At 44.5% G+C, this 20,295-nt stretch overlaps 1 protein-coding gene across 1 annotated transcript in view; it reads right to left on the bottom strand.

The window, feature by feature from the left end:
• Positions 1 to 1,314: 1,314 nt before the first annotated feature.
• Positions 1,315 to 20,295, bottom strand: part of TRIM33 (tripartite motif containing 33) — a 35,999-nt gene continuing 17,018 nt past the window's right edge. Inside the window, exons 6-20 of the mRNA XM_040085454.2 lie at positions 18,199 to 18,313; positions 17,182 to 17,328; positions 15,822 to 15,939; positions 14,323 to 14,567; positions 13,918 to 14,082; positions 12,920 to 13,120; positions 10,704 to 10,836; positions 9,664 to 9,727; positions 9,183 to 9,342; positions 8,124 to 8,470; positions 7,515 to 7,638; positions 6,458 to 6,532; positions 5,435 to 5,587; positions 3,725 to 3,775; positions 1,315 to 3,642 (exon numbers count right to left, since the gene is read on the bottom strand). Of these exons, the coding sequence (XP_039941388.1) occupies positions 3,430 to 3,642; positions 3,725 to 3,775; positions 5,435 to 5,587; positions 6,458 to 6,532; positions 7,515 to 7,638; positions 8,124 to 8,470; positions 9,183 to 9,342; positions 9,664 to 9,727; positions 10,704 to 10,836; positions 12,920 to 13,120; positions 13,918 to 14,082; positions 14,323 to 14,567; positions 15,822 to 15,939; positions 17,182 to 17,328; positions 18,199 to 18,313 (2,311 nt within the window). The 3' untranslated portion in view covers positions 1,315 to 3,429. The remainder of the gene's footprint in view (positions 3,643 to 3,724; positions 3,776 to 5,434; positions 5,588 to 6,457; positions 6,533 to 7,514; positions 7,639 to 8,123; positions 8,471 to 9,182; positions 9,343 to 9,663; positions 9,728 to 10,703; positions 10,837 to 12,919; positions 13,121 to 13,917; positions 14,083 to 14,322; positions 14,568 to 15,821; positions 15,940 to 17,181; positions 17,329 to 18,198; positions 18,314 to 20,295) is intronic.

Genomic DNA, 20,295 nt, shown 5'->3' with positions numbered 1-20,295 from the left:
TTTGCCGGGTCAGCCAAAATCAGGTGATCAAACAGAAATCTGGGCTCATTTTAAAGACTTTTTCCAGTAGCTTGCAATGTTTGCTCCAGCATAAAGAGTGTCACAGTGAAGTGCCACGGCGACATCTCAGAGGAACGACCTCTCTACTCGTAACTGAGCATTTCTGCTGGCAGAATTTGGGGAAAACCCCCTTTTTTTTTTGGATAACAGCTCTGCCTCGTTGTGCTTTAGGCCATTTAATTCCAGGGCACAGCTAAATAAAAGCCCTGAGCTCATTTAGGCGTTGAATTCCCACTCATCACCAGGAATTTCGGGGGCAGGAGAGCTGCTGAGGTCATCGAGCACTCCCATCTCAAAAGCAAATCACCTTCTCCTTCTTTGGATTCACCTAAAATTTCGGGCGCAACAACAATTCTCAGCCAAAACGGAGACACGGATTTTTGGGAGCGTTTTAAAGGAGAGTTGCACCAAGTGCCAGCTTGCTCCTGCCACCCCGTGGGATCACAGTTTTACAGGATTTCCCCAGGTAAAACCATTCACACATTGCACACACAGCAGCTGGCACCGAGAAGATGCTCAGAGAATTAGGGGCTCATTAATACAAAGCCGGTAATTTGCTAATTTGAATGGGTTACAAACAGTGAGGCACCAAAAATCGTTTCCACTGAGCAAACCCTTCCCAGTTCTGCGCTGAACAACCAGGCTACAGGATCAGGGAAGGGATTAGCAGAGTTTATCTAGCTTTTCAAATAATTTCAAATAGAACTTTGCTGCTTTCAAAACAATCACTGACCTGCCGCTTTGGGAGTTCAAAAACGAAGGGGAAGAAGGAGAACTGTATAAAAGAAACACTTGAGATTGCCTGCAAATATTGCAAATCCCACATCATCCTACTGAGCTCTGGGGAATGGATGGGAGCAGCTCGGGAGGGTGGCTGGGGCTGACCCTGGGCTCAGCAAGGTCCAGCTCAGCCGCGCTCCTGGTGTGCAGAAGATGCTGAGCGTGAGCTGGACAAGTTCTCCACCTGGAGCGAAGAGGTGGAGAGGTCACCTCAAAGGAAAGGCTGTCCCAAAACACTGGGAAGTGCTCTGGCTCTGGGGGGGAGCAGTGCCCGGGGGACACCAGCCTCCTGGAGGGTTTGGGGTGAGTCCTTCCCCCTGAGCTCTGCTGGGATCCCCCCACGCTCATCCCCAGGGTCTCTGCAGGATCCAATCCCCTCCTGCTGCCCAGGGAAGAGCTCCAAAGGTGAGGCCTGAAAGTACCAGGAGTGCCATAAAAAACAGGAGCCCCGAGTGAAGAGAGTTCACAGAATCTTATTTTCATGATAATTTTAATGATATTCCTTTTGCAAAATGAAGCTGAGAAAACTAGAAATGCATAAATAGGCAATACACAGAGCCATGAAATGATCCCTTGTCACTACCAGTGTCCTATTCACACCTCAGCCTTGCCACAGGCAAAGTTGTTGCTCTTTGCTGCTTTCGTATGTTAAAGTGGAATTAATTTTCCTTTCACATACAAACGGCTAAAAAATAAACTTAAAACAGCACTGGTAAAGTCCGAGAAATTTAAAAAAAACACCAAAGCCAAGCATTTTGAGTTTGAAGTGTAACATCTGAGTAAAGAAGTGAGCTGGAAGTTACAAACATCTTCAGTCCCCTCGTTTATTGCAAGAGGGAGAATCCCAAGGTACACAGACCTGGTTCTTATAGAAGCACCCAAATCTGCAGTGATTTGCATAAAAACTGCTGAGAGCATTTCTCAATTTGATATTGTGCTAAAATATTTCTCTTCACCACGATGGCAGAGCGTGTACAACGCCACAGGAAGTGCTGTGCTGAGCACACCAAACCCCCAGGGATCTCCCACAGGATCGCTGGATCCACAGAAATGACGGCAAATCGAGAATCCGCCATCTCGAGCTCATTGGTTACAAGAATCCTTCAGCTTCCTTTAACAAGATCAACAGAAAGGCCAGAAATTGTGTTTATTTCTAGCACTGACTGGCGTCAGTGAAGAGAACAACTTGTGGAGCTGGAACTCCTGGTGACTCCATGATTTCTAAGCAGGAATGTTGGGATGGAGGCAGCGCAAGGGAAGGCACTGCAGAGGTGCCTCAGGGCTTCCTGAGGAATTGGGAAATTGTTCTGTTCTCACTCTTTGACCAGAAACCACTCAAGGCCAAACCCTGTGCAAGTGCTTTGTTCAATGCATGGACAGGCAACCCAAACTCAGACTGATTCCAATCTTCCTGCACTTTTCCCTCACAAGCTGCTTCTGAAGAAAGTTCTGAGAAGTACTCTAAGAAAAATAAGACAGAACCTCAAAATGAATGCAATGTTAGAAATAGCATATATTACAAATCTTTTCTTGATAGGAACAATCAATAAGAATACATATTAGCTTAAAAACAGCTCAGCAAATGTTGCTGACCTGCGAGAAATCTCAATTCACTATTTACAAATAAGACAAAGTGAATACAGGAAATTTTACACATTTGGTAGTTAATAGGTTATTGTTTGCCGAGTGGTCTATTAGAAACTGATATTTAGGAAGACTGGAAAAACACCCCAACCAGTTATTACCTCTTCAGTCTATATTTTAAGTACAGAAAACTAGAGAATGAATACTGGAGAGAACATTCTGCCTCGTCAGGGGGTCAGGGACAGATGACAACACTGAGACTTCTGCCATGGATGCCATTAAAATGTTCTGGGTACAGGACTTTAATAAATACACCTTGTCCTACTGAAAGGGATTGGAGCCAGCAGCTTTGCCTTTCATCTGGCAAAACCTCACATTCCTGCACTCGCCCGTTCAGAACAGTTTAATGATTTCTCTTTCTTGTTCCTTTTGCTATACGTAAAATGGAGTAAAGAAAGCGAAATGTCAACAGCTGGATGGACACAGGAGGTCAGTTATTCACAATCCTGCTTCAATGAGATGATCAAAGCAACGAGCAGCACACACTTGAGTGGACACAGAGGGGGTTTCAGGAGCTCTGCTCCCAGTTTGCACTGCAGTGCAACGCAAGGTGCAGCCCCTGAGTGGCTCCAGTCCTGCAGCTCGTGTCACTGCAGTCTGATCTGTACATGCAACATTTCCTATCAAATCTGCTGCTCTTCAACCTTCCTCCACCTCTCTCTGTGAGACCAGGATGAGTGCGTCCCCTCCATCAGGAAAAGAAAGAATATAGCAAGTAATCAAGGAAAAAAAGAAAAAAAAAAAAAAATACAAACCACCAAAAATTTACAATGCAGGTTTTTTTCCCCTTTTGATGCGAATGTTTTTCTGTACAAGTGTTTTTTGTAATCTAATACTGTTTAAAAAGCTATCAGCTTCTTCAAGATGGCCACTGTAGGCATGATAATATTCCAGGAACACTTAAATAACAGTTTTTACAATAAATTTTAGGTCCATCTCATTAGATTACTTTATATGCACTGGTCTCTCATCTGATTTTAGGCGTTTCCTACGCGGTTGTATAAAATCTTCATCGGAGTCCTCAGTTATTTCACCATCATCCTCTTCCTGCTCAAATTCAGGCAAAGGCTGGAAGGTCCTGTCTGAGTAGATCTCTGTAAGTTTATCTTCAAAGTACAATGCAACTGCCTTCCCTGCCTGTGCTACTTCTGAATCAGCCTGTGGATGAAAGAAGACAGGAATATTCACCTGTTGGAAATGCACATCCCTTCACCAAGTGTGCGTGGTCTGAAACGCTTACCTTCAAATTAATCTCTTGTGTTTCTGCATAAACTTGAACAACTTTCATCATCTAAAAAGGATACCAGAGTCAAAAAAAATGAAATTATAATCCTTCCTAAAGTTACGAGATCGCACAGGCTTGGATGACTAAAGTCAGCCATAACAACAACACTGTTATGGTTTGTTAGCTTTTAGTTCCCAAACTGAGGCAGCAGGTTTAAAACAGTCTTAGGCGGTAAATAAACCTTCAACAGAACACACAACTTTAGTACCAGTGGCTCCCAGCCGTTTCCTAACTCAGGACTGCTTTCTTCAGGATAAACTGGAGTTGCCTGGACACGACTGTGGGAAAGTCTCCTTTGGAGAGGGGAGAGCTCCAGGAGATTGCTTTCCTGGGAATTACCCCACGTGGATTTCTGCTTTGGGAAAGCTTTTTTGGCTTAGAGGCACTCGACATGATGCTGCTGTGAGAGGTCAGAGTGACTCAACTTCTGCCATGAGCCAGGCAAGCTGAAACATGTTTTTTTCTTTTTTAAAAATGTAAGGAAAAAAAAAAAAATCACCACAATTCCCTTCAGTCCTTCCTCCCTTGTTGTACTCTGGTCTCTAAGAGCTGCAGCATGTTTTCCTCTTCATTAATTCCCTTGATTGAGAAGTTCACATAATTAATTACCTCATGAACCTTTATGCAGGGACATAAAGGAGTTGGGGCTGTCAAAGTCCCAAATGCCTGTGAGCAGTTCCAGCATCACATAATTACCCTGATTTTTCCTAGGGAGGTTTTAATTGTAGCTTTGTGCAGTTTCCTTCTGCACGGGGCCAGAAATGCAGCCCAAACACTGCAAGTTTCAGGTTACATTTTACAGAGAAATAAGAAATATTGGCTGCTTTCTGCATTTCTAAGGTCAGAAGAAAGCCACTCCCTGTGATGCCTTTTGTCATCCTTGCTTTAAAGCATCACAGAGATCAGGAACCCTCTCAGCTCCTACTCTGTTTCAGCACAATACCACATTTTTTATTTTGATATTCAGATTATTTTTTCCATTGTTCCACTAGCAGTAACACTCAGGTCATTTATCTCCCCAAGCCATTATTTCACATGTAAGGGGTATTTCATTATCCGATGAGACCATTGCAAAATTAGTTTAAAATATGACCCCATACCCAAGTTATCCACTGAAATCTGATTTTTGTGAGAGCCCAGCTACCAAGGAGTTCAAGCAGGAAGGTTAACAAAAGCCAAAATGGCCACAAAGCTTTGCTGGATTCAGCCTGTGTGAGGTACTAAAACCAGAATATCTCCAGAAAGGCAGATTTCTCCTCAGTAGAGGAAGTTTCTCAACAGATTCTATCATGTTCCATGAGTGTAAAACAATTACCTGGGCAGCTTGAGACACTTTTAAGGACTTGCTGGATGTCTATAGCACTTCCTGAGCACTTCTGCCATCAACCTGATGCACAGTAACCAGGTCCCCCTGCTCCTCACTCACAGACACCACTGAATGCATTTGGGAAGTTCCCTCTGCTCTCCCAATTTAGCTAAAAATGAGAAGTTACTCTGCAATTGCCTCGAGTTTTGTTTGGTTTTTAAGTGCCTGATTCAGCATCTGCTCCAAAAGCAGAAGTTACAGCTGGAAGCAGAGCTTTTCGTGGGAGAAGCTGCACAACCAGCTTGAAATAAACATTGAGCTAAAATGACCAAAGGTGCTCAGATTGGAAGTTAACATACTTCATTAAACCTTTCACAGTTCTTGAAGATCAACCGGACGTCAGCCACGAAGTCCTCAGGGTTCTGGTAGTGTTGGGAATGCTTCTTCTGCAGTTTCTTCTTCACCGTGGATAAATCCATTGGTTTCTTGATGATTTTATAGTAGTTTGGTATCTGTAAAAAACCAGCAGTGATCTATCACTGAACAGAGCTCACAGCTGAATTTCTGCACTGAAGGTATCAATCCCTCAATCTCATCCAACAGTTCAGGCATGTTCAGCAAAGCAGAACAACTTCCTTTCCTCAAACTGTTTAAAAAGTTCTTTGTAATTGTATGGAGTGACTGGACGAGGGTTTGTAAATTGAAGGAGGGAAGCTTCAGATTGGAGACTGGGGAGAAATCCTTCCCTGGGAGGGTGGGGAGGGGCTGGCACAAGGTGCCCAGAGCAGCTGTGGCTGTCCCTGGACCCCTGGAAGTGCCCAAGGCCAGGTTGGGCAGGACTTGGAACAACCTGGGGCAGGGGAAAGTGTCCCTGCCATGGCAGGGGTGGCACTGGATGGGCTTTAAGGTCCCTTCAACCCAAACCACTCTGGGATTCTTTCTAACCTTCAGTGTCTCTCACAGCTCAGCAAAGCTTTTTCACTACAGTTACTTCTTTTACAGCTGAAAACACGAGAGTCAAAGCAGTTTCTTCCCTCCTCTCGTTCAAGTTTGTGCAAAAAGAAACAAAAAGCTCTCCTACAGCATTTTGAATTTCATGGGTATCCTGAGACATCTTGCTGCAATTCAGTAACTGCTAATTGGGAGTATTTTTAAATATCTGTTTTTGAGACTGGGAGTGAAGCATCTGCCCGGAGAAGCTCCAGAATCAGCTGCTCTCCCCTCTCAGACCCAGGAAATGCTGGATGACTGCCAGAACTTCCAGACTCATCAAGGGAGACATGCTCCTGGTGAAAGCAGTCACTTCCTTCCCAAATCCAACTCCAGACTCTCAGGGCTGTTATACCAAATATAAATCACCAGCTGTTTTTCAGGACACTCACCGAGGCTGGGACTGGCTCTTGGAACTCAATGCTCAGCTCGTGGCAGTACAGGTAAAGCAGGAGGCGTTCACATTTCTTATAAAGAAATAAACAGGGTCAGGTTAATATTTCAGATGAATGTTCTTCATTTATCCCTAGCCCAGAGATTCATACCTCCCTGCTTTGAATAGGCTTGTACTTTAACAGCTTAGTACTAGCAAATTAAAATGCAACCCCTTTAATTTAAAAAGGTAAAGTTCTTAGGAGGGCGGAGTGGAGAGGCAGAACTCCATTTACTGTTCACAGATTTCCTCTTTGTTTTCTCCCTCCTAGCCAAATGCCTAGGGCTGAAGTCAAGCATGGAGAGACATACCAATATACTGCAAATTAAAAAATAAAATACCAACTACAACCACTTTTATGCTTTTGTCCAATCACTACCACATGTAACAGAAAAGGACTGGGCTGCAGACTTTCCTCTTCCCCGGAAGACAAAACTGAACAATCTGAAAGCAGAGCCAGAGTGTTTCTATAAATTCCCTGCTGAAATATTTTGCCTTGCCTTGCTTGTAATTCCTTTAGAGGAATTTGATTTGATAATACTCTTAACATTACAAAATGTTAAAAATAAAGCTAAAAGCAAAAAATCTGATTGTCAAGGTCACTAAAATTCCCCAAGAATGCACCTGAATACTCCCAGCACCTCTCACAGGATGCACTTCAACACACCAAGCTCACAGAACTATTTTATGAAGGTGACACCAATGCTAAATTCAAAGGACTTTTAATTAAGCGCATGTTAAATGATGCATTTAAGTACAGAATCTGTGTTAATGCTGAATTTTAGCTCCTAAGCGATTGCAGTCCCCATGCACTGGGGCACTCCCACAGTCACCAGCACCTGGAGATGTGGCCGCAGCACGAAAAATCTCATTCATCATTTTGGGTTGCTTTGCAAAGCCACAACTGCATTTCGTTTGCTTCAGTCAAAGCCAAACCATCAGCAGCCAGAGGAGGGTGGCTGATGTGAGGATGCACTTTTTGCAGGGCAGCAGATCCCTGCAGGTTGGAGACCCACCCTTTGGTCCACAGGACTCAGGCCTTGTGCTGTCTTCCCCTTCTTGCTGTGCTGGGAATTGTCACAATCATATTCCACTTCAGGTTTGCTCAGGTCTCTGCAGAATGTACATATCCACTCTCCACTAAAGAGAAAAGCACAATTATTCCAGACATCCAGGGATAAATTCTCATCGGTCAGGACTACAAACAGATTTTACTCTTACAGATTGACATTCTGCTGCAGTAAAGACTCGGATACCCAAAGCTAAGGAACGACCCTCAATGCTCACAATAATTCTGCCAGTCAAGGCCGTGTTTCTTGCCCTCATATGATGCTTTAATACTTTGTAACCCCTTTCTCACCTTGCCTTAAAATGAACTTTACACAACAGAATCTCATTGTGCGACTTTACACAACAGAATCTCATTGTGAGACCTTACACAGATAACCAGAACGGGATTCTGTTATCAGATAAACGCTGCTCAGCCACACACAAACAACTCAGGCAAGGCCTTGGCAATGTCCTGGTTCTGTGGGATCAGAAGCCACCCAGAACAAGCCGATTTTGGAGGAAACACCAGCTTGGGCTCTGCGCGCAATCTCAGCTCACGCCGCTGCCGCCGGTACCTGGGGAAGCTGAGGAGCGTGGGGACGTGGCAGGTGAGGTGGAACACCTTGGGGCACTTCTCACAGCACAGCAGGTCCCCCCCGTTCTGGCACACGGCACACCAGTCCTCGTTGGGGTCGTCATCCTTGTTATTCCCCTCTCCCGCGCCTCGGGCCGAGCGGTGCATGAGGCTCCGCACCGGCGATTTCCCGTTCACCAGGCCGTGCCCGGACTGTTTGCAGCTCTCGCTCACATCTGCTGGCTCCGTCTTCACGTGGTTTTCCAGGCTTCCCAAAGCTTCCAGCTCACTCTCCAGGTGCAAGTTAGTGGACAGTGGTGGTGTCAGGCTGCTCTCGGGGCTGCTGAGCTGGAATCGAAGCAGCGCACGGAAAATCAGAGTTGATTTTACAGCGGCGTCTTTCTGCCTGCGGCGGAATTCAAAAGCCTCCCAACCCTTCTCGTGCTCATCTCCCAAAAGCCACGGGAAATCAGGAGGAAGAGCTGAGCTGCACACAGTATTGAAAGCTGCTCTTCCACGTGTCCTTTCTTGGAAGAACACACTCGTTTCTTCTGGTATTTAACACGAGAAATGCTCTGGTAAGCCAAACACGCTAAGTCATTAAAAGCTGTTAATGACAACTTCGTTGTCATTAGGAAAAACCTCAACTCCACCACCCTGCTCCCTGTACACAGTCCTGTTCTATCAAGCACAGTTGGGAAACACTGAAAAATATTCATTTGCTAATTATTTGATTTATACTTTGGTCTAAGAACTTCTGACTGACTGGAGGTTTTTTTGAATGCAATTATCTATGTGGGAATGTCCACTGTCAATGGGTGACTCACAGCTTTTATTAATTAGGGGTTAAAAGCAGCAAATACACTATATTACTTCATTTTAATAGTTAAAGATAAAATTAACATCACAGACCACCCTGTGCCTGGCAGAACATAAACAGGAAGAAAATACCTCTCAGTATGAAGCTTTAGAGCAAAAACACGTTTTTTTTCTCCCTTTCCAAATTCTTAAAACATGCTGCCAGGAAAACCACAACACACTGGGCACAAACTAACTTTACCATGCAAGCACTCCTTCTGCCATCCTCTGTTTTTTCCTGCTTTACTGCTCCTGAGAAACTGCAGATCTCTTCCTCTGTGCCTGGCTCTTGCTTTACTTTCACTTGGTCAGCCTTGAAGCCAATGCCAGTTTTGTCAGCAGTCCTGCCCGAGGAGCCACAGCTGGAGAGACACCAGCACATCATGAGATGAACAAGAGGATAAAATCAACAGGGCAAAGAAATTCACATGAACTGTTTCCCAAAAGAAAGGCAAAGGGTGTCAGAACATTTACAATGGCTCCAATTTACAAGGCACAGGAGAATCACAGTGCAGGGGGCAAAAAAAAATTAAAAATATAAATCTTCATGTAAACATTCTTCCATTCCTCGGTCACAGTTATGACAAAGCACAATTTGCCAACTGCCAATTCTTTTTTGGACTTCTTCACGTCTGATTTTTGTTTTTTTTTTTTTAGCCTGACAGTGTTAATGTGACACTCACCTTCCTCTGCTGCCTGTGCTGGAGGTGCTGGGAGGCCTCACAGGAGTGTGGGAGTTGGATAAACCTGCAAAGAAGCAGCAGACAAATTGATTTGGTACCAGTTCACATTCACTGACTAGTGCTGAGTAACCCCAGAAATGCTGCAGTAATATTCTCATTTACTGTCACCTAGGTCAGCTGTTCTCTCTGTCTTTTTGATCACAACAAATCCAGCACATCACGTTAAATAAAAAAGCGACAACACACAGTTCTTAGAGTTCCAGTAATTATTTTACCTAATCCAAACAGTGCTAAAGCCTTCAGCCCATTACACGCTCAAGTTTTATGCACTGGGAGCCACCAAAAAAAAGTCCAAAAAGCAGCCTCTGCATGGTTTGCATGCAGGTTTTGAGAAACACAGGAAGCCCCACTGCTGCACCCATTCGTTTACAGGATCTTACAAGTCTTGTAGAGAACACCCAGAGAAACATCAAGTCCCAGAATGGTTTGGGTTGGAAAGGACCTTAAAAATCACCCAGTGCCACCCCTGCTCTGGGCAGCGACACCTCCCACTGTCCCAGGCTGCTCCAAGCCCTGTCCAGCCTGGCACTGGGCACTGCCAGGGGCAGCCACAGCTTCTTTGGGCACCCTGTGCCAGGGCCTGACACCCTCACAGGGAAGGATTTCTTCTTACTGACTGAAATAATCTTCTTGCTCATAGAAAGAGATATTTTCAATGTTTATATAACTCAGAATTAGGTACTGGTGACTTCATTTGTTCAAGTGCATAAGAAAAGCTCTACCATTAATTAGTTATGCTCAGAATGACCCTGACAGCATCTCTGTATGGATCTGGAATACTGCATCCATATGCTGGCAGTTTGTTACTACAAAGACATTTCTGAAGGGGAATAAAATTGAAATTCCCAGCAGAATCTAATTCTGAGCAAAACAAATTTTAAATAAAACGTCACTTCCCTTCCGGCAGGAAGGGAAGGCAATCATTTTCAACTCAAATAGCAGAAATATCCAGAATCTCTAGAAAAACCCATCAGATTTACCTGATGACCCTGGAGACAGAGCTGAAGGTCCTGGGGAGGGATTCATGGTGCTCGTAGGCTGTGGGGGGAGGTGGCTGCCTGTGATGTACCTGCTTAGCAGATTATCTAAACTACTGGAACCAGCATCTTCCAGCTAAGGAGGAAAAACAAAAATCTCAATCAGAGAAGTCTAATTCAACTTTCATACCAGTTCCATAACTTTAAACTGGGATCGGTATCTTCACTGGAATTCCCTCTCCCTTCAAGGATTCAGGACTTCAGCAAATATTTTTTATCAGTTTCATGCAGAGATCAGGCTTTCAAATCAGAAACTTCAAGTAACGTTTTTCAAAAGCTCCTAAATCTGAGTTTTTCCAGTATGATCCTGGGCTGCACTTACACAAGGTCACTGCAAACTTTCTGGTTCCCAGCTGCCCAGTGTGTTGGTCACACACATGGTGTGACCAGATTACTGAGGCTGCAAAAGCTATTCCATCATGAAGAAATCAAGGGAAGCCATAATCTTGTATTTCCTTAACATGATGGGAAATCTCCCACTCCCTTTTCAAACAGATTTTAGTACCTGCTAAACCCAAGGAGACAGGGACTCTGCTTAAATGTGTAAAATGTGTTAAATGCATAATGTGTTTGAAACACACTGCACTCCAAGTGGGTTTTAATGACTGTGCTTGAAGGACTAACACTTTTTATCCAGTAAATCCAGCTAAAATCCCTACCAGCTATTACATGAACAGCTATAAAAAGAAGAGTATCTTAGCAGAATTCTGCATTTTCAGTGCCCCTGGAAGTTGCATGGTAATGCTTTGGACTATCCCACAATTTCTAATTTGGTGTCTGATGAGTTTCACACACTCAGCTGAATCAGGCACCACCTCTCACATTGGTGTTCTGCTCCAAAGCCTCAGCACTGCAGATTGCTCACACTGAGGTGGGATTTCTCCTTCCCCACCATTCTCACATCAGAAAATGACCTGCAGCCTCCTGAGAACACTGAACACACCAGCCCTCAACATTTAAGAGCTGCAAAGTTGCAGCTGGTTTTCCAGCAGAGCATCTTGGATGGAATTTATTTTGGTTTCCTGTATCTGGACCAAATCTCCTGGGTTTTACACGGGCATTTCAATGCAAAGGCCCCGTTCTCAGGATGAAGCCATCATCCTCCTCCCCTCCCAAACACTCCTGCAGAAAACACATTACTTCCACTTTCTTTGCCTCCACCTGTACTTTACATTGTGCTTTTCACCTCTCCAAATGAGCTCAGCTTCAAAATCTACCTCAGCTTGTGTCCCCTCTCTGTGGGACAATGGGACATGTCCCTGTGTGCTTTCTGTTCCTTCCAGGAACATCGAAGAGAAACTCCAGGCAGCTTTAAACCTGAATAAATCCCCGTTCAGGGCACTCAAAATACATCACTTTTAATTATTCTGCTGATATCTTCCCACAAGATGGTCTTGTGGAAGAAAGGAAGTGAACACAGTACGTGAGATTAATCAAAGTCTTAATTTTACTACAGGACACATTAAATATTGATTAATCTAAAGGTTACTAGGTATGGATAAAATAGCTGCATGCCTAAGAGAAGGGTGTTGGAATCCTGGGCACTGAGGATTTCAGACTTTCTGTGCTGAGAGCCACTGACCCCCAAGCAAACACTGCATTTGACCTGAGGCCTTGGAGAAAGCTTCCAAAATTTAATGACAGCACTGGGATTGTGGGTGTGGGGTTTGAATAGAAGTGTGTGATATCACAGGGTGGAAAATGTAAGAGTTTAAAGTTTTAGACTACAGTAATATATATAAAGCAAGATGGAGGGTTTAAGGTGAAGGCCAGTTCTTCTTCTTCACCTCCTCCTTCATGGGTCTGGGTGGGATTTTGTAACTGGATAGAAAAGTCCACGCTGTGGGCCACGGCTGGTTGGTACTGGGTTAAAAGTAAAAATAATTCAGGTGTCATTTCTTAATTAGACTATTTAACCTTAAAAGGCCGTGTAAAGAGAGAGACAGCAGCCATTTTTCGCTTTGTTAACTAGAAGCGCAGCAGAACTGACAGCTTGCGAGACTGCGATATAGACAACAACCAATAAACACCAACCACCGTCCCGAGCAGAAAAGCAGCTAAAAACCCAACAGGAAAGCTGAACGTTCGAATTCCACGACTTCAGACGACATCACACCGTTCCACAGCCAAACCCTGGCGACTCCAAGAGCAGCACTGACCTGGATGGGAGGGATGTCCGGCAGCGAGGGCAGGTTCTCCGGGTTGGTGACGGACGGGATGAGCTCGATGGCCGACACCGACGGGCTGGTGGGGCCGCGGTTGGCGCTGGCCATGGTGGCCGTGGTGGGGCTGGTGGGGTTGATGGTGGTGTTGTGCACGGAGACCACCGGGAAGGGCCCCGCGTGGCCGGGGTTGGAGTGCTGGGGAGACACAGACACCGGGCTGGGGCACGGCGCCGCGGCTGCGACGCTGCCCCGGGGAGAGACCTCCACCCAAGCGGGGCAAAGCTCACTGCTAGTGCAGCACCTGCCAGCACTGAGGGCAGAGCGACTCTTAACTCTTCTTCACTTGGAAAGGAAAAAAAAAAAATACCTCACGTGGCCGGATTTTTAACAGACAGCACTGCTTCCACTAAATTATTTTGTATTTAGTTGTGTTTTCTTAAGGCAATTGCTTCCTGCAAGCGGTTACATTTTTTTTTTTTTTTAAGATAAAAGTAACTGTTTCAAGTAATATAAAGTCACTTTTGGTATTTGAGTCACGTTAACGTTCGTTGTCAAGGATTTTTATTCTTAATGGCATGCAGAGCTCTGCATCAATGCTTCAGGTGTGAATTTAAAAACACTTCAGCAGCTGATTTAATCAAAACCCCTCAACTACACCACTTTGAACTTCACTACTCCTCACTACTCTCCAATAAACCTCTGAACGTTCTTTTCAGCTGAATGCCACTGAGAAGTGCAAAAGGAAACGTTTCGCTTCCCAGAACTAAACTGCAACACAAACACTGGATTTCATTTCCACCCCTAAGGTCTGAACTTCCTTACGTTCAGCAAAACTGTCACAGCACAGTAATGCAACATGGAACAGAAGCATATAAATGTGTGCAGCTGTGAGCTACAGGGGGACAGATAAACACATTTACAGCTGGAGGTACCATCTACTGGAATGAAAGTCTGGCACAATGGCACAAATGAAGCGTGTACACAGGATATACTTGTCTTTGAAGGTGAGGTTGCATCATGGAGTATTGAGGTCCATTGTGGCGTGGGATTCCTGGAATACGAGCAGCATTCTGAGCCATTCTCATCTGATGTGCTTGGAAAGCCCCACAGTTCATGTTACCCCTCTGCATGGTCTGCATGCTGATCAACCTGGGAGGCTGCAAGGGTTTGGGTTTTTTAAAATTTGCGCTTTTAACATGGAGAAAAGAAGCCCATCTCTTTCCACAGCAGTAGTAACATAACATCAAGCAAAGCCAACAGCTGTCACATTAAAGCATCTCAAATCTCCAAAGATTTAAAGTTTATAAATTGCTTTGCAAGTTGAGATTTGACAGGGCAATTTTAAATCTCAGTGTTACGGTGAAAGGAGGTGAAATAAGAACACACAAAGGACTCACCTGCTGCTGCAGGACTTGGGGGCTGCTCTGCCTGGGCACGGATGCTGATGGCTGGGCCATCCTCATCTGCTGCAGCTGCTGGTGTTTTTGGGCATACACTTGCTGCTGCATGTGCTGCAGTCGAAGCTGAGCCAGATTGATTTGCCCTGGAGTTTTGTTGATGTGGTTTGTTCCCGGAGGAGTTTGCCCAACCACGACATTGGGAGTGTAACTAGCGGCTGGTTTATTTTCAATGACCAGGTTACCTAAAAAAAAACCACCACAATATATATCCCAAAAGAAGCAATTAGATCTCATCGTCCTCCAAAGGTTGGCATATGCGAATTATTCAGATGTTTCTATATGCAGTTTTCTCAGAGCAATTTAAGCTTGAAATTTCCTCTTTATGTCTTCAATAACCATACAAGATAAAAGCAAAAAGAGAACTCAGACTACAAGAAAAATTAAAAATATGATCTGTGAGGGAAGAGTGAAAGAACTGGAACTGCACAGCCTAAAAGCCACAACTGACAGAAATTACTTCTCTGCCTTCACAAGAAATGGACAAGATGAGAAATAAAAAAGAAAACAAACATTTTGAGCATAAAGTTTCTATGTCTAAAGAAGTGAAGCCTGGGAAGAGATATTTGAGTGTCGCACCACTGAGTGACTTTGCACAAGTTCTACAAACACGACAGAAAACACTGCTACAAGCAAGTCCTGTCTTGCTCCAATGTCACAGACCATGTTGCCTCTCTAGATAACTCCTGTCCTATTTTTATATGGAAAAGGCAAAATGTTGATTTTTGACTGTGAATGTGTACTCAGTGGAATCTGCACGTCCCCGTTTATTAAGGTTGACAGTTTCCTGTCTCCTCCCAGAGAATAAACATCCTTGACTGAAGACAGGAACACCCCAAACTGGATGGTGGACTCAGAGCAAGGTGTGAGTACACACAAAAGCTGCTATTTTTATCAGATTTTCTGTGAAATTTTTTGTCCAACAGAGAAGTTCACAAGCAGGTGCTAATAGGTACCTCTGTCTCACCGGGCCCTGCCCTCTCCTCTCACTCAAAACCTGTATTTTGCAAACTCTAAGTGATTATATTGAATATACTGGAAATGGCACAGGTCCAGTGTCCAATCCAGAGAAGCTGTGGATGTCCCAGCCCAGGCTGGACAGGGCTTGGAGCACCCTGGGATGGTGGAAGGTGTCTCTGCCCATGGCAGGGGGTGGAATGAGACGACTTTTAAGCTCCCTTTCAACCCAAACCACTCTGATTATGGCTATTCCTAGAACCATTCCAACTGGAAAATAACATTAATTTAGAGAAAGCTTTGCTAATAGAAAGAACAGAGCAGATGAGGAGGATAACCAGGACTGGATGGGTTATGTCAAGAGAGTTTTTATCTCCTGCATTAAGAGGCGTGTTGCACTGCACTCACTCCTGCTGGATGAACACCCCCAATTCAACAGAGTTCTCCCAGTATCTCAGAATAAACAAAGGCAGTTTTCTCACCCAAATTGACAACGTTCTTGGCCCAGAAGGTGGGGTCACAATGGAAGCGGATGGCTCCGTTGGCAGCCGGGACGGGATCGCACCGCGCCTTCAGGATGTGCCGCAGCTGGAATGTGATCTGAGAGAGAACAAAAGCACTGCTGCTGACAAAGAAATGCAGAATGAGAAACAACCAGCCTGTGTTTGCCCAGAGAGTTTAGGCCACGGAACACCAACAAGGACTGGCAGCAGCAAGTTTGCTTCATAGGCTGGAAAATTCTCAATTCACCACAAAAATCCCGCAGCGTACGACTTCTTTACTCTGAGGAGTGCAGAGCAGCACCGTTACTCCACAACATCACTGCAAGGACTGCAGTGAAACACTCAGGTGCCTTCACACAGCTGACCCCATTCCTCCTACACCAACACTCCCTAAACCCTTATGGTAAAGGGTGAATTGTTGCACAATTGCTTGGTTCTGTTAAAAGATCTGAAGTTGAAGAGAAGGTGCCATGAAGGGCCCACATGGCACAACTGGGTGTATCCTTAGGATTACCAACATTTGACCTCTTAATCTCACTCTGGATATATTTGATTCCCCTGCCCCTCTGTGTTTGTGGCTCAGGATACGTTCCCAGACTGGGAAAGTTGGTGCCAGGATGATGGTGTGAGCACACCCCTGGCCTGCAGTGAACGACCTGGGGGTACTCATGTCAATAAAAGGGAATTAATTACCCTTTTGGTTACCAACACTTGACTTTGTGTCTCATCTCAGACTGCATATATTGTGTGACTTTTCCCCTCTCTGGACACAGGGATTGGGCCAGAACTGCACAGCCAGGTCTGCTCAGCCACACGAGGAGGGGCTGAGGGCACTTTGTTCTGCTGAAGAACAGGGGCCTGAGGTCAGACCTCACTGGGGGCTGCAGCTTCTTCCTCAGGAGCAGCAGAGGGACAGCTCAGACCTCTGTGAGCAGGGACAGGACCAAAGGGAGGGGCTGGAGCTGTGTGTTGCTCAGCCTGGAGGAGACTGAGGGGAAATCTCATTGCAATTACAGCTTCCTCGTGGGGGGAAGAGGAGGAGCAGATGCTGATCTCTGCTCTCTGGGACAGGGACAGCACCCAGGGAGGAGATGGAGCTGGGTCAGAGGAGGTTTAGGTTGGAGATCAGGGAAATGTTCCTCCCCAGAGGGTGCTGGGCACTGCCCAGGGAATGGGCAGAGGCTGCCAGAGCTCCAGGAGAGTTTGGACAGCGCTCCGGGGATGCCCAGGCTGGGATGTGGGGCTGTCTGTGCGGGCAGGGGCCGCACTGGATGATCCCTGTGGCTGGGTCCCTCCCAGGTGAGGATATCCCCGATTCCCAGTGCCAGGGTTCCCTCACCAGGCGCTTGCTGTAGAGCAGGGCAGTGCTGCTGCCGCTCGCGATCGCCCAATTCGTGAAGTTCATCACGTGCTTCACTTGCCGTGACAGACCAGTGATGTCATTCTGCTGCTGGATCAACTTCATCTGTCTCTCCTTTGTTACATTCTGCAAAGGAACAAAAGCTTTATCAGAAGTTTATTCCTGCTTTTAGATGTAGGAGGGAAATGCAAACCGCTGTCAGGTTTTGGATGATCAAATGGAAAACGTCCCAAGAAAATTTTAACAAATGTTAAGTAAACAAGAAAAGCCAAAATTCATGTAATTTTACGTTATTTCTTTTCCTAATGATCAAGTTACTTTATTCTTCCAGGCATATTCGATTTCCTTGCCAAATAATCGTTTCTCAACCAGGAAAAATCTACTGTGATTCATCTGATCTTAGATTTCCCATGGCAGGCCGGCCATATGCACTGAACCAATTTCTTACAAGGGATTTCCTCTCCTCAGATAAAACAGGTAATAATAACCTAAATTTTCATGGATTTTTAATAAAAGTCAGAATGCAATAATTCAGAATGTGCCATCTGGAAAGGATGCTGTGAACTCATGGTCTCTTTTATTACCCTGTATTACACAACTTTAAATACCAGCACTACACCTTCGTGTACAAATACGTGAGGCTGCTCTGAATGTTCTTACATGAACCTTAAAAGGCTGTTTGAGGAAACTGTTAAATTATACACACCTCAGAACTGTGTTATAATACAGAAATATGGCAAACAGAACACGAAAAGGAGATTTTCAGACACTCCTTTACAAGGAGCCCAATTCTGAATATGAGGCATGGACACAAAACTGAAGGAGCCACAGGCTCTAATGGGAGGAGAAAGCAGAGATTTAACTCCAGCACACCACTGAGAGGCAGTTTCAGTACCACAGCACCTGCAGCCACACCAAACAAGCCATTTTCAAATGGGGCTCCTCAAAAGGGGACTGGAAACTCAACACCAGCACTGCTTTTTATTTCAAGTGTACCTCAAGGTGCTGTAGGAGAGATTTTCCCTTTTTATTGATTTCGTTGATGAGGGTGAATATAGCCACTTTGATTTCCTGTTCTACTCGCTTGTTGGTTTCATTTACTTCTTTTATCCTAAAAAAACAAACAAACAAACGCAATGGATTGTCAGTCACTTTACACTTCACTGCCAAATACAAATTTACAACTTGTTTTCCTTCAAATAGTATGAAAGCCCTTGTAGTTTACACTCTTTATATAAAGAAAAATAGAGAAATAACCAGCCACAACCATGTCACTATGTACATTTATATATTAATATCCAAATCGTGTCACTCACTACGAAACATTTATATCTGATGCTTTAAACTTTTAAGAGAATTTATATTAAGCAGAAATTCACCCTGAATTTCAAATTAATTCCTCCCTTGTAACTAAAGTTACTACAAACCTGTAATTAATACACAATAAAGACATAAACATTTCACTAATGATGTGCCTGGTATCAGTCTAAATTATTCTCTTGTGCTCCACTACTACTGGCTGTCAGACTTTTTTTTGTTTCTTAAACCTCATGGAAATTCTGGATTTATTTGATCCTATACTGCCTTCGTCTAACGAGATCACATCGCAGCAGAATTCTTTGCTGTGAACCAAGGTGAAGATTTAAGTTGTCCTTTTTTGAGGAGCTTTTTTGCTGCCACATCAAGGATCTGATGTCAGCCAGCCACAGGACCAACGCTGGCTGTCTGATGATGAACACTGCTGGGCTCGAAGCCCTTTAAGGCACCTGGGACACACACGTGGCTTTTCATGACACCACAACCTCATCTCCTACTCCAAAAACCACCCAACCAACCCTTCATTAAATCCATGGCATCCACCCTTGGCTTTGGCAGCCAACAATTATTCCAGCAGAGCTGTTCCTTCAACACTTTCACGCTCCAACATCAGGGATGATGGCCATTTCCTACCATCTGCCAACAAGATTGTAACACCTTTATCTTTCCTCCTTCCCTGAAGTTTTTAGGATGGTGGATTTTGTGTCCTACACGCCAGCAGAGCACTGGAATGAACTGTCTCACCTGCAGCAGCCATTTGGCTCAGCAGAAAATTGAGATCTTGACACAACTCAATCCCACGCTGCAGAAATTCCCTGAATTCACTGAAGCCAGAAAGCCTTGGGCAAAAACCCTTCACCATTAAAACGTGTTACTCATAAGTGCATCACCCATTCCCGGCCTGGAAGTCCTATCAGAGAATGTTTTGTGGCATTTCTTGAGCTCTCAGTTTAATTATTGCCTACATGGCCGTGCTTCTGTCTCTTCAACTGTGTAAAAATTCTATGCTTCACAATGGTGTTGTGTTTTGGGACCTTTCAAAGACTTCCATGGAAAGTCAGCACATAAAAATACCAATTGTCATCGCTTCCCTCTGTATGTTCTTCCTCCCTTACACTGCTTTTTTTTTTTTTTTTTTAATGTAGATGACACCACAAGGAGTTAAAAATTTGCATCAGAACTTCTCTTTCTATCTTCGGTTCACATCCTCCTCCTGCCCTGGTACTTTCCACCCCCAGATGTGTCATTTTGCAAATGACCTAAAAGCTGCAGGAGGCTCACAAAACCACTGAGAATCAGGGTGGAATTCCCTGAGCTGCAGCAGCACCACGTCACCCAAAAAGCCAGCAGGGATCACGTGCTCCCCCTGCCTCTAGATTCAGTATTGAATGTTAATTTTCAAATAACCCTGGAAATCTTAAGTGAAGCTACCTAAAAGAAAAAAAACCCAATCAAAACCCCACAATCAACCACGATTTCCTATTCAAACTCACACCAAGTTTTTGTTACATAGTTGTCAGAGGCCCTCATAAGAAACAAAAATATTTTAACATTTCAACTTTTCTGTCGCCTAGAGCTAACTTAGGAGAGACCATAGGATGGGTTTTGTTGCCTTTTTCATTTCTTTTGTTCTCCCCCACCCCTAAAGTGTAAAAAATGTGTCAGCATCTTTGGTTCTACCCAAAGTTGTCACAAAAGATACAACCTTTAACATTTGGTTCTGGTAACAGAAATGCAGAGTCTTGTAGGGGGGAGAAAATAAACATTGTGAATAGC

This window comes from Hirundo rustica, chromosome 24, assembly GCF_015227805.2.
Source record: "Hirundo rustica isolate bHirRus1 chromosome 24, bHirRus1.pri.v3, whole genome shotgun sequence".
Taxonomy (NCBI): Eukaryota; Metazoa; Chordata; class Aves; order Passeriformes; family Hirundinidae; genus Hirundo; species Hirundo rustica.
Note: the sequence above shows the minus strand (reverse complement) of the source record. Positions and strands in the feature narration are given on the sequence as shown.